The 14,375-nt window shown below is 41.6% G+C and overlaps 1 protein-coding gene across 1 annotated transcript in view; it reads right to left on the reverse strand.

The window, feature by feature from the left end:
- Nucleotides 1-9,615, reverse strand: part of LOC132590554 (von Willebrand factor A domain-containing protein 3B-like) — a 77,696-nt gene extending 68,081 nt beyond the window's left edge. The window contains exons 1-8 of the mRNA XM_060263486.1: nucleotides 9,590-9,615; nucleotides 9,425-9,466; nucleotides 8,406-8,633; nucleotides 6,840-6,934; nucleotides 5,541-5,791; nucleotides 2,245-2,404; nucleotides 1,020-1,189; nucleotides 175-299 (exon numbers count right to left, since the gene is read on the reverse strand). Of these exons, the coding sequence (XP_060119469.1) occupies nucleotides 175-299; nucleotides 1,020-1,189; nucleotides 2,245-2,404; nucleotides 5,541-5,791; nucleotides 6,840-6,934; nucleotides 8,406-8,633; nucleotides 9,425-9,458 (1,063 nt within the window). The 5' untranslated portion in view covers nucleotides 9,459-9,466; nucleotides 9,590-9,615. The remainder of the gene's footprint in view (nucleotides 1-174; nucleotides 300-1,019; nucleotides 1,190-2,244; nucleotides 2,405-5,540; nucleotides 5,792-6,839; nucleotides 6,935-8,405; nucleotides 8,634-9,424; nucleotides 9,467-9,589) is intronic.
- Between the last annotated feature and the right edge of the window lie 4,760 nt (nucleotides 9,616-14,375).

Here is a 14,375-nt window from a genome sequence, read left to right on the forward strand (position 1 = left end):
ACTAGATTGACAGCAATCCCTTTTGTCAGTAGAAACGTTCATTGGATCCAGCCTGTATCTTGTAGCTGATGATTCTGCTATTGATTGGTACAGCCAGCCAATACTGGGGGTGAAGGTTGTTGGTTCTGGGGTTTGTTAGTTTGATTTTTGGTTTTTGTTGTTGTTTGGTCTTACCTAAAGGAAGCTTCCCTTTCAGTTTTCTCAAGTTCTGGGTAGGCAAGTTTGTCTCATCCTCAGTCCAGTCTTCTGATATTTCTGTCATATCTACACAATCAGTTCTTTCAGCAAATGCATGAAACCTGAAACATGAAAATTTTTATACATGTATCTGGTTATTTCAGTTGATGATCTGACACAAGCACCATTAATATGTTATATTCTTTAACCATATTCCATGCCTTTCTCTGCAACTCATTTTTTTTTGTTGTTTCAGCATATTCTTAACATACAGATGCCAAAACTAAATTGTCTGGACAAATCAAGATGTAGCAGCCATGATCCTCTGATGGTGTCTACAGACCACAATGCATTCTCCTGCACTGCAAATCACCTTCATAGTAACTTGTCATTACTAACTAAATTGTCATTGCCTTCCCCTGCAGAATCTTGGGAAGTCTAGTTCACTAAGGTATAAGAACTCTGCATTGGGAGACTGTCTAGCCTAACCCTGAACTACAGTTCCATCACTGGGTAGAAGAAACAAGCCACTAATCTGTGTAATCAAATTGCAAAACCTGGACTAAAACTCACAAATAGCCAAACACAGCATTGTGGCATAATAATTATTCCAGAAGCTATCATTTATCTGTTAGTTTTTGGTTTTAACTCTACCATTTTATGTCCTATATGCACCCACCACCTCAAAAGAAGACTGCCTGATCATTTCCTGCTGCAAACAGTTTATTATTTGGGCAGACAGACGGAAAAAGAGATACAGATCATTTGCAAGGATTTATACATCAGCTCACAAAACAGATTTACAGAACTGAGAAACATTAAATATTACATTTACCTCATACCTGCCACTGGTCTGATGACTCAGTTCCTTTAAGAAAGTAATTGTTTCTTCTTCCCTGGCATTAAAAGACACAGTATGGATTGGACATGGCCTTCTTGAGCTCTTCTGTAGGAACAAGTGCTTCATGCATTCAGGCAAATCACCCACAACAAAATAGTACACAGCTTCTATCTGTGACAGACAAGTAAAAAAATCCTTAGACGCTACTATTCATATGTTAAAACTAAGCCAAAGTTTCTAAAGTGGCATTTTTGGTCTCAGACTGCAGACACAAAAACTCAAATCAGTTTCAACACAGAGGCTACATTTGGTTAAAAATTCTATCCAGTTTCACCATAAGTGTAAATTTGTGTGGTGAATCTCAGTTTGTCATCTGAGTATCTAATATGAAGCCATATCCAAGTAGAATATAATAGGTAAAATAGCACAAGGTTCCTCATGTTAATACTACTCAGCCTTCATGAATTGATCTCATCCCCTTTCTTTTGGTGTAGTAGAGGAAAATAGAGCAGGTTTGATGTGGCTCAGGGAAGAGACAAACAAGGTGAGTGAACCGAAAGATTGCCATATATAGACTAAAAATTGCTACCTTCAAATACCTTTCAACCAGAACAAATTCTGGCCATGTGCACTGTAAACCAACATTATAATTGATCAGATACAATTTGTAGCTAGAGTCACTTCCCAAATTCTTTTCATCTAAATTTCTCCTGAGATTTTAGCATTCCAAATTACTTTTGTCCTTTTTTTTCCTAAACAGAACTGAGGCATCTGGAATATTATATTTTTCTATTTTAAAAAAATTCTACAGAAGAGGCACGTTTTATTATCAGCAGCCATTAAAATTTTCCCTTGCATGTTTCTTGAATACATCATCGTACATAGCAAAAAGCTCCTTTCTAGAATAACATTAATATGAGCAGTCTGAAGAGGTATACTTGATGTTATCAGGCATAATATTTTCAACATTTCTTAATATCATAGAAACACTCCCTCCTCCAATGCTTCGTGGGAAGTCAAATGCAAAGCTTCAGCTTTCTGAGTGTGGTATTGCTATGTACATATGATATTGGTAAGTACCCGTCTGCATATCTACTTGAAAGGAATTCCTTCTAAATAACCCACTGGTATTTTATTTAGCCCCTTCATAATTCATCACCATAAAACTTGCAATCCAATTCTCATGGGGTATTCATAGACTTGACTGGAATTATGCAGAAGATTACCGTATCATCACACACTGCCTCCAAGACAGCTTCAATGGGGCCTGAGTGGCAAACAGCTGGCAGGTGGTCCAATGTATAGAGCCACTTGACAGCAGCCTTAACAGAAGACTCAGTCACAGGAACAGCTTTCTCTTGCCACTTCAGAAGATCTTCAGTGGCCCTGAAACAGACAGGAACTAAAATATTCAGGCGAAATGCTAAACTGGCTTGCAATGCAGCACTTGCGAACCAATAGGAGGAAACAATGCATGATTTGCCACCTACTAGGTTTTACCTGGGAATTCCTCAGATTGAGGGGAGGCCTTGTACAGTGTCTAGACAGACATTTGATCTGGGTACCAAATGCCCAGAAAAATCTCTGCAGCCTTTCTCAGACAAACCACTTTGATCACATTCAGTGACATAGCCCTGCTCCTTCACCCTTCCTAGCAGCTGTCTGTGAGAAAAGGAGAGGGCTTTAGCACTCACTGAAGATCAAAGAGCTCTGTGCCAAAGACTTGAGAGCTGTCACAACAGGATGGCCCACAGATGTCTTGGATGGTCATAGAGAATGTAACTGGGTGGAAGGCCAAGGCCTTAACCATCATCACTGTACCTACAAAAATAACTAAACCTGTGCAATTAACTCCTCATCCCTCTTTTGCTCTTACTCAGTTCATGGCTAGGAAATATTCCTCAAGGGGCTAGATTTGGTGCAGGGGGCTTATAATAATCCCTACCATGAGCCAAAATGAATGTTTCTATGAATATTCCATGTCGCTGAACAGAACCAGTGCCACCATGCTACTGCCATTGGCACAAACAGTACATTAGATCAATCTCTTTCATTCAAAAATTGGGGTTCAGGCTGTCTGCAAAGACTGCTGCACAGAACCGGTGCATTGAATGTACTACTGCCATGCAGCAGAGATGGGGCATGAACTTCCTGCATGTCAAGCATGAAGATCTTAGCTTCCTATCTCAGTGGACATAATAACTTTCTCAGCTCTTAATTTTCCTCAGAATTCAGCCTTGTTTTTTCAATGCACTGGTTTTGTGCATCAGTCCCTGCAGAGAGCCTGCACCCCAATTTTTGAATGAGAGAGATTCTCTAGTTTGATCTAGTGTACTGTTTGTGCCAATAGCAGTAGCATGGTGGCACTGGTTCTGCTCGGGGACATGGCATTGCCTGTGGGGGAGAGGCCCCTGCAGCTGCTCTGTTCTGCAGATTTGAGGGCTCTCCTTCAAACCCTTTGCTCCCCAGAATCAGTTTTCCCACTGTTATTACAGTGGGAAAACTGGCTGATTGCTTTTCCTCCCGCATTGGGAGAAATGGGCCTTTTTGGGTGCCCCTAGAATGGGAACCCCTGGTCCAATCTTTTTGAGACTTGGGGGTTATGTAGGGGAGAGGCCCTTGCAGCTGCCCTGCAAATTTGGGGCCTCTGCCTCAACCCCCCTGCCCCCCCCAGTTGCACTTCATTATACCCTATTTTGCCATTGACTTCAATGGCCCATAGGGAATAATGGAGAGATAGGGGCACCCTATTTGGGTGCCCACAGAATTGGACCATTCATAGTCCATTCATTTGAAAACTTGGGGGTTCTATAGGAGAAAGTCTCCTAAAGCTTCCCTGAAAATTTGGAACCTCTACCTCAAACCCTGTGCCCCCCAGCTGCACTTCATTATACTCTATTTTGCCATTGATTTCAATGGCCCATAGGGTATAATAGGGCCGTATATTTGGGAATAGCCATATATCTCCTGAATCAGATTCAGCTCTTGAATCTTCTATTAGGAGATATACGGCCTCTCGTATTTTGTAGCCCCAAATACCCCCAAATCCGAATTTTTCTATTTTTTTTTTTTTTTTTTGCACAGCCCTAGGTCCCATCTGGGGATTGGTAACCCTATGACATCAACAACTAGGGAGCAGGCCCTCAATCCCATGTTCATGGTGCTATTTAACCCTTTTGTCCTGAATTAATTTTCAGGCCCATTGAAATCAGTGAGCGCAGGCTTATTAGGCCACCTTGTGCATGTTCAAGTAAATGGCCCGTTTGACCTAGTACTGTCAGTTCTCTCTGGCATTGGGTATCAACCCAGCTCCAGGGTCAAAGACAGTCTTGCTGCTGGAGAAACTGTGATTCTTATCCAGGGTAACATGCAATCAAAAATATGCAACTTTGATTTGCATACAGAATGGTTATTTGCAGAATGTATTTATGGCCTTCTGGAGAGAACCACACTATATATATGTAAGTGCTGTCAAGCTGCAACTCATTTATGACAATCTCAGCAAGGGATTTTCAAGGCAAGTGAGAAGCAGAGTTGCTTTGCCATTGCCTTCCTCTGCCGAGCTTTCCAAGGTGGTCTCCCATCCAAATGCTGACCCAGCTAAGCTTCCAAGAACTGATGAAAGGATGCTGCCTTCCTTCCAAGTCCTCTATACCCTAAAATTTTCTCCCTTAACTCAAAGAAAAAGTATTCATACTATGCAGGGCCAGGTTTTCTAAGCAAACAGTGGGTTTTTGATGTTTCTGCTGCCTAAGGCAGAGAAAGAACAAGGGAAGATTCTTTTCAGCTCTTATTCTAAGTCTCCAGCCTATTCCATAACCATTTTGAACTTTGGTTACATTAGCAGAGAAGGCTTGGAGCCATGTCATGCCTCAGTGGTAGAATACTTCCTTTCATACACAAGGTCCTGGGTTCAATCCTCACCATCTCCAGTTAAAAGGATCAAATAGTAGGGGATGTGAAAGACCTCCACAAGACCCTAGATTGCTGCTGCCTGTCAGAGGTGATTATGCTGGCCCTTTTAGACCAATGGTCTGTTTCAGTACAAGGCGCCTGTATTAAAAATCTTGGTCATCTTCCATCCTATTTGGTTTTTAGAAATCTGTATTAGAATTCTTGGTCATCTTCCATCCTATTTGATTTTTAAAAAGCTAATGAGAAGGACCTATTTAACTGGCCAGTATGGAACACAGATTTCTGAAAATTAAAATGCCAAATGAAACTTTGGAGAAAATAATATATCACTTGCAAGCAAATCTTTGCCACTTAAAAAAGACTGGCAGCATTTTCTGACGATCCTAATTAGCAGGCTATTATCCCACCAAACGTAATAAGCATTGCCATTACAGCTTTGCTTCTGAAACAATACAATTATTGTCACTTAATCTTTTGATACCCTTCAAATATAACTTTGGAAACTGAATTAGTTGGCCATACCCTTTTTTCAGATTATTTAATTTTTAGAAATCGAGAAAATCACATTAACAAATCATAGGAAATTAACTGCTCTCCTCTTACTTACCGAATTAGATTAAATTTGGCTATTTGGGCAATCTGCTGTGTGAGGACCATACAAAGGGCCTCACAACACAGGTTAAATTCAGCTCGAGAAGAAACACCAAAATCCAGAACCACAACAATGGACTGTTCCTGGATCACTCCAAATATTTGCCGGCTTTCAGTAGTTAACCATTCCATTCTCTGCTTGTACAGTTCAATAGCTACAGTAAGACTATCCATGAAATGAATGAGGATGTCCTTTTTTGCTGTTAGCTATAGGTAAATAAAAATAGAGAGACAATATAAATTCCAAAATGGTGAGCTGAACACTGAGGTAAGAGATGTAGCAGCTGGCTACTTCTTGGTTTCTTCATAGCATTTGAAGATGGAGGCACAGTCTCCACATTAAGACATGCCATAGCTCCCACTGGGTTGGTCTATACCCTTAAATGTTAATGTAGATCATTTGTACACAGTGGAGGGGCAACTGGAGCCAATATTATACAGGAAGTGCTAAAAAGTATCAAAATAGCATTCATGCATTATCTCTGCAAAAGTCTGGTGCTATGATTCACAAATATCTACTATTGCTCCCACTACACAATCACCAGAAATGACCAGGGAATGCCCTTGTGAAAATGGCAAGAGGAAACCAGTTTCTGGACCATGATTTCATTCCCATAGCTTTTAATGGATTAGTTGAGAGAGGGGAAAACTGTTTAAAAACAGTCTGAGTCAGTAACTCTTTGCTGGATTATTTAAGTGCCAAATAAAAACAGAACACTTTCATATGACATCTCAGCTATTTGAATTACCAACTCCAACCCCAACCCCTTCCCGCAAATTTTTCCTGTTACTTCCTTTGACAATTTAGGAGGTGGATATTCTAAGTCAACTGTCAACATGGCAGTCAGAAGCACTTAAGCCACAGTCCCAATTTACAGAATATGTACAGCCATTTACACATTATAGAAACAGACTATGCACTGAAAAAATACAGTAATATGTAAATTTTCTATCTTGAAGCACTAAAAATTTATATTTATCCTTTTACAATGTATCACACATATGACTGTATAACAATTACAATAGTCACATTCCAAGGTTCATACAGGCAACATCTACTTAAAACCTCGTGCTCTACTCCTTTGTAAATTTCAATGACAATATCCAAAGTATCCAAAGCCTGTTTGTATTATTTACACCTTATAGGCAGATAGCAGGCACTTAATTCTAGCCATTTCATTCTGTCAACATGACATGTTTTTTAGAAAGTGAGAAATTTTATTACTCCACCCAACTATGAATCCATCACACTTACATTATATCGTTTTCCATCTTCTGCTTTTGTGTATTGAGGATACAGCCTGTTTGAATATCGAGAAGCCACAAGTTTCCCCAAGATGGACACATAGTCTAGAATATAAACAGAGGTAATTACTTGTACTGTTTCCATTACCCTGCATTCTTTTTGCAGTCTAGTCATCTGCATCTGTACTCAGAAATGTCCCATTGATATAAAGACTGCAACCCAATGCATGTTTATCTTGAGGGTAGATGCCGCTGAAACCTATAGGGTTACTTCTGATTAAACCTGCAGAGGACAAGGCAAGAGAAGAGGGCTTGCTTTTGAGGTGATGGATTGTTCTTGTCGAGCATAACTACGTTTTGATATGAATCAGAAACAAAAGCTTCTGCAAGTCTTTGATACCATCTCAGTGATCATATACTTATAAAAAGGGAGAAAATGTCTATAACTGGATCCTAGGCTAGTTTATGCAACTGCTGTAGAATGAGCCATCTCTGGACATAGTTCAGCCCCAGCTCTGTTTGTCAGAACATTCAGAAGCCCAAACTGAATCCCAACAAGGAGAGTACTGTATAATCAGGAATGATTTTTCTTACAATACAAATATTACGCTTCTGATTCAAATGGGTTAGATATATAAGTGAGCATATCTAAATCATAGGAACAATTGTCAGATTCCCCAGCATCTCAACCCCTCAGATGTATTGGATGGGGTATTATGAGGTCATATCAAATAGTATGAACAACATTATTTCCACACAGTATTAGTAACTTAAACATAGCCATAACCATGTGGCCCTCAAGAGAAATGCTGTTAATCACATCAAAAATAATTAAAAATTGAAATGTTGTTAATCACATCAAATAAAATTAACTATGTGCTGAACACAAAATATAGTTAGGTGGCTAGCACCCAACCATTGCCTCTTATCATCCATTTGCATGTGCAGTGTTTACCAAATGTAGGCATTCATACAGAAATAAGTGATCATGAGTAGATTAGCTGAGGGTACTAGGATCTGAACCTGCCACCTTCAGAATAAAACCAAAAACTTGAGACTCTGGGCCGGAGCCTGAAATCTGACAGCCCTAATTATAAGGAAATGGGATCCGAAGAAAAGAGACATGCATGTTTGCAAATAGCCACTCACTTCTTAAGAACAGTCTTCAGGCAGCCAAGTAGAGAATTTTTGATAAACTGGAAAAAAAAGGTTGACTGTTTTTCTTTTCCCAACATCAGTGAACCACTCATAGTCAACCTATTTGTGTGAGTGGCCTGGTGTGCCAAGAAGCTTTCTTTCTGGGCTAGTAACTTCTAAACACTACTTATACAAGACTGTGCAATCAGAAGTCAAGATGCTGTCAAAAGAGCTGAGAGGACTCAACCACCATTTAGTGCTGAACTCCAGAACTAGAGGTGCATGTTGTTTCTGTCTGTTGCTTTCTTCTCAGATATCCTAGAGACACCATGCTGGAGGCAGCATAATACATAATTGGTGGGGGTGGGGTGCAGAAGGGAGATGAAGAACATCCCAAAGCCAGCTTCTACAAGCCTCAATTATTTGGTGCATGTCATACCTTCCCTGTGCTGAAATCCAATTTGGGATAAAATCTGAGAAAATGACAACTTATTCCTCTTGAGTCCATGAAGCTGAAGCCATTTAGTGGAAGAGATGAGAGGTCGCACATCCACATCCCAATGAATACTATTATCCCTCCATACTTTTTCTCCAGAGTTGTTCTTGTAGGCAACAAGTGATTCATATTGCTCAGGTGAGCTTTTATGTTTCCCATCAAAATTTACCTCTGTAAAGGGAAAAGATTGTAATCTAAATTGAAACCCCTTTCTTTACCAAACAATTGGTATCTCCCCCACATCTTTTCTCTAATATTTTGTTGTTCTTATGAGGTTCTATTGAAACAGGTTCTCACAAACAAGTTGTTCTCATGTCTACTGTTACGATTTTTCTCTTCCTCCTTCTCTGTGTTAACTTACAAAAAGTGAGTGGGAAACTTTTCAGCCAATGTAGAATGGAGATGGGTTTGAAATTAGGCTGAGATCTATACTTCAGTTATAGTGTGCCTTCTTCATTGAGATTAACAGAATTAATATATAATGAAAAAAGTATACCATGGGCCATAAATAATGGAAGAAAAAGAACTGACTAAAATTTTCAAAGACATAAAACTTAGAAGCTGACCCCCTTTATAAAAAGTGTTCTCATGAAAAAGGCCACTTTGAAGGGTGGACTCTATGGCATTGCACCATGCTGAGGCCATTTTCTCCAGGGGAGCTAATCTCTACCAGCTGGAGATCAGTTGTAAAGCCCCACCTGGAGGCTCCACCTGGAGACTGGCAACCCTAAACCATTATACCAAACTAGTTCACTGTAGACAGGAAATAAATAGCATCAAAATGTAAGATTATCCAGTTCCACAAGTATTTACTAAATCACCATGACTATCAAATACTCATGTTCACTCCAGGCAATCTGTTTACCCACTTTACCAGTCATTCTAACCACACTGATTTCTTGTTTCTTTTTATGTTCCTCTTAAAATATGAAGAATAGAAGATTATTCTATTATGCTTATACCTTCCAAAGCTGTATTCAGAGCCAGTCCCAACATTTTAGGCACTGGAAAACAAAAATCAGGTCCAACCATGTTATTAAACATAGATGTTGATCTATAAAGGCACTGTGATCTTGATCTGCCTCCCCCCAGAAGCCACTTTTATTAATGTCAGTGAGAATACTCACGAGTCACATTTCCCTTTAAGTAGCACAAATACCTAAATAAAGATAGAGTAGAAAAATTAACACAGTTAATAGAAACTTTTCATTGCATATGCACTGATAAACATTCATTAAATCTTCATTGTGTTTGAGCAATTATATAGTTCTGCATCCTAAACTGATGGGCAGACGATTCAGGCTAGACAAAGTATAGCTTTCAGGCAATACCCAAACTAGGAGGTGGCATCAGTGAAGGCCTCTATGCCCTGTCTGTTGGCTGCTATGTGAAACAGGATCCTGAACTAGATGAACTGCTAGTCTGATCTGGCATAGATCCAGGGCATTTTTGGAAGAAAAAGCCCAGCAGGAACGCATTTGCACATTAGGACACACTCCCCGACATCACTATTGTTTCTCACAGGGCTTTTTAGTAGGAAAAGTCTAGCTGGAACTCATTTGCATATTAGGACACACCCCCTGGCACAAAGCCAGCTGGAACTGCGTTCCTGTGTGTTCCTGCTTAAAAAAAAAACCCCTACATAGATCTTATATTCTTCTGTCACATGATACTGTGATGGCCACTAATGCAGAGGCTTTAAAAAGCACTGAGACAAAACCACAGAGAACAGGTCCATCAATGGCTGTCGAGAGAGAGAGAATGTCCATGTTCTAAGACAGTGGTCCCCAACCTTTTTAGCCCCAGGGACCTTTTTGGCCTGCTGACCACGGCCCCAGGGCTGGCAGGGTGGGGACACCCAATTCGGCCTCTCCCCCACGGCGTTTCTTCCTCCCTCCTTTGCCCCCCGTAGGGACTTGCTGCCTCCTCCCATTTTTCTCCCATTTCCTTCTCCCTCCTTTACCCCCCCATGCACAGCCTCGCCACCTCCTCCTCCCATTTTCCTCCCCTGTTTCCTTCTTCGCAGCCGCTGTCTGTGCAACCTCTCCACCTCCATTTTCTTCCTTCCTCCATCCACACAGCCTCCCTGCCTACCCCCCCTCCGTTTTCCTCCTTTGCCGTCGCCGTCGTCCCCATAACCTCACTGCCCCCCCTTCCATTTTCTTCCTTCCAAGTTTGTTGCCACCGTTGTCAACACTGCCTCATCGCCTCCCCCCCTCTGTTTTCCTCCTTTGCCGCTGCCATCGGCGCAGCCTTGCTTCCTCCTCCCATTTTCACCATTTAAAGGTCAGGGAAGGAGCCTTCCCTTCTCCGGCCTTAAAATGGTGAAATCGGGGGGAAGAGGAGGTGCCGTGGGGAAGGGTGGTGAGGCTGCGTGGACCATCTCAAACAGACACGGTCCGGTATCGGTCCCCGGCCCAGGGGTTGGGGACCCCTGTTCTAAGGCAATGTAGAGCAACACCAGGAAAATAATTTAGCCTCTTTGTTGGCTTTCTGTCCACTGTGGGCAATAGGTCACTGAAATTGACAATCCTTGAAGGTCAGTATAAGAAATATTCTTTGACATGGATACAAACTATCCAGTCGGGTGCTTCTGTCCCTGATAGTCCATATTAAGACAGCTGCAGCTCTTTGCAAATAATCATTTTTGTCTATCCAAAGATCTGATTATCCAGCAATGCAGTCCTAAGCACAGTTAGATTCTCCTAAATGCATTGAAGTCAATAGACGAGTACAGATCAGTTTAGGATTGTCACTGTGCTGTGGCAGCAAAGCCAATCAAATTTACAATGGCTATTGAGAAGCACTAATGGGCAACAGACCCACCAGGTTTCTCCCATCTTCTAAAATATTTGGTAGGCACCAGGAAAGGAGTTGGCAGACTCTGTGACACCCACTGGTAACATCTTGGGGAATGGGGACCCCTGCCCTATAGGCTACCCAGTCATCATACTATAATAAACCTGATGCAGCAAAATCAAACAATTCATCGCTTTTTTGGCATACAATTAACCCACTATTGAAAGTTTTCCCCTCAGGAGCTTCAAATCATATTACTGCTGCAGAGTGGGTGGAACACTTTCAGAGGATATATGCCTCTGAAGAGCCCTCTTGCCCCACCCTACGAGCGAAGTTGCTAACAGAGGACATTCCGTCCTGGGATCCTGTCACCTGCGAGGAGGTGAACTCCCTTTTAGGGAGGGTGAGAAGCGGGAAAGCCCCTGGGGGGGATTACATTAGGTCTGACCTGCTTAAAGAGCATCGGGATTGGTGGGCTCCAACGTTGGCTTCCCTTTTCTCATATATCGATGAGACAGCAAACATGCCAGCCGATTGGGGCTGGGCGATTATTGTGCCCATTTACAAAAGAGGGGGTCATGAACTCCCCTCAAACTATAGGCCAATTAGTTTGCTAAGTGCTATTAGCAAACTGTATGCCTTACATCTGAGGGACAAACTTACGGCCTGGATGGATTCTCAAGGCATTATTGCCGATGTTCAGGCTGCCGTCTGCCCTGGTGCTGCAATTTCTGGTTGATAAATATTTGGCCACAAAGGGCTCCAGACTCTTTGCAGCCTTTGTCGACTTTAAGGCTGCCTTTGATCTGATACCCAGATCCAGGTTATGGGACAAGCTTGCAGCTTCGTCTATTGACAGACGGCTGTTGTTGCTAATGGTTAGCCTTTATAGTAACTCGGGCATCAGGATAAGATGCTCATCTCAAGGCCATCTAACCCAACCAATTTTAGTGAACAAGGGTGTCAGACAGGGTTGTGTGCTCGCCCCCTTGCTTTTCAATTTCTACATAAATTCACTTCTAACCTCCTTTAATGATTTGGCTTTACATCCTCCCAAGCTCGCCGATCGGCATATTCCAGTTCTAGCGTATGCTGACAACGTGCTTATACTATCCAGGACGCAGATTGGTATGCGAAGGGCCCTTCGCCATCTAACCCAGACCAGTCTGTAGGAAAAGTTGGAAATTAATCTAGATAAAACCAAGGTTTTAGTTTTCACCAAACGTTTCAAGGCTCATTGCTGGTTTCTAAATGGCAAACCCATTGAGCAAGTAAAAATTATTAAATACCTGGGGGTGATTTTTCATTATCAGGGAAAGCGTTTGGCACATAAGAACTATGTTGCACAATCTGCGCAAAGAACAGCTGATGCCATCTACCGTTTTTACATCTCCAAAGGGGCCAAATTCTTGCTTGCAGCACTAAGGCTGCATACTGCAAAGACCAGGGTCCAGTTGCTCTATGGCGCTGAAATTGCCCCTTATTCAACCACCAAGCCGTTGGAGATAGTACAAACTAAACTCTTGCGCAAGCTTCTGTCTGTTCCCAGTTGTGTGCCAAACACTGCCATCAGGTTGGAATCTGGCGTCCCAAGCATCGAGACGTCTATGTGGTTAAACACCCTTTGTTACTTTTTGAGGGTTCTCTCAAAGCCAGGTGGCCTTCCCCATCTGATTTTTTTCGACTCTTTTGTGGGAACTTGGGAGAAAAGGTGTCTAGATCATTTTAGACTCTGTGATCTCTCCCCTGAGTCCCTAGCAATGATGGAACTGAGGGATGCGAAAGAACTTTTGCGCCTGAGGTTGGTTGAGCTGGAACTGAGATCTGCTAGAGCTAGTCTTTCTGCGCACATTTTCTTAGGGAAGCAAGCCGAAGTACTGTCCCCAGCCAGGTATCTTTTCAACATCACTATCCCAAAATATCGGATAGCTTTCTCAAAAGCACGACTCAACGCACTTTTCTCTTCGGTGCTTTTGGGACGTTACGCTGGGTACCCATATCTGGAAAGATTGTGCCCCTGTAATTGCAATGAGGTCGAAACAACTCTCCACATCGTTTTGCGGTGCCCTAATTACAATGACTTGAGGGCAAGATTAATCTCTCCAATTCTCGGGTCCTTGGCGGGCAGGCCGGAGGATGAGCAGATTGCCTTCCTCCTGTCTGACACTCATTCTGATGTTTCATCTAAGATTGCCCGTTTCTGTTATGTTGCTCAGTTGGAAAGGAGGGAAATTGAGAATGTAAATCTTGGTTATGAGTTTTAACAATATGTGCAATAGTTGGCGTGAGGAATTTTGTGTAAGAGGTGATGGGTTTGTTTTTATGATTTTGTTTTTGTTTGTATTAAGCTGGTCGGATGACCGTGAATAAAGTACTACTACTACTACCCACCCTTACACTCTCTTTTTACCACAATATAAAATATATGAGTATCCCAATCTTTTCCCTGCTGAGAACAAAACAAGAGTTGCTTGATGATCCATGGAAACACACTATGAGAAATGGTTATGAAGTCATGTTCCTCCTGCACCGATATTTCACTTCAAAGTGTAGCCTCAGTGACTCGTATCCATAGATTTTCTCTTATGCAGTAAAAATAACTGGGGTGGTGATTTTCAGCAAAAATATAATGCAACAGGAAATAGTTAAAAAGCCATCACCCTGGTCATCCCCTTCAAATTGCAGTTCCATTGGTAGCATTATATTAAAAACCAAAGCTAAAAAGAAAATTCACAGCAATACATATATATTTCTACCCTATGCTTAAGCTGGTACTTTAGTCATTGTCTTCATTGATCATTGCTAACACCAACAAGAAAAAAACATATTTAAGTTTCAGGGAGTGTCAAGCAAGAACAGTGAAGACTGACACCTGCGCAGTGTGATCATACCAGCATTGCATTAGAGATTTCTTTTTGGTGGAGCTTGATTGTTGAGGAACATGCCTTTAACATAACATGAAGATCTTTTGGCAGGCAAAACCACTGGAATCAAGGAATGTGTTTGCAAACAAACTTCATTTATGGTTAGAGCAGAGATGGGAAACCTTTTTTCGGCCAAGGGCCATTTGGATATTTATAACGTCATTTGTGGGCCATACAAAATTATCAGCTT

Source organism: Heteronotia binoei, unplaced genomic scaffold, assembly GCF_032191835.1.
Source record: "Heteronotia binoei isolate CCM8104 ecotype False Entrance Well unplaced genomic scaffold, APGP_CSIRO_Hbin_v1 ptg000294l, whole genome shotgun sequence".
Taxonomy (NCBI): domain Eukaryota; kingdom Metazoa; phylum Chordata; class Lepidosauria; order Squamata; family Gekkonidae; genus Heteronotia; species Heteronotia binoei.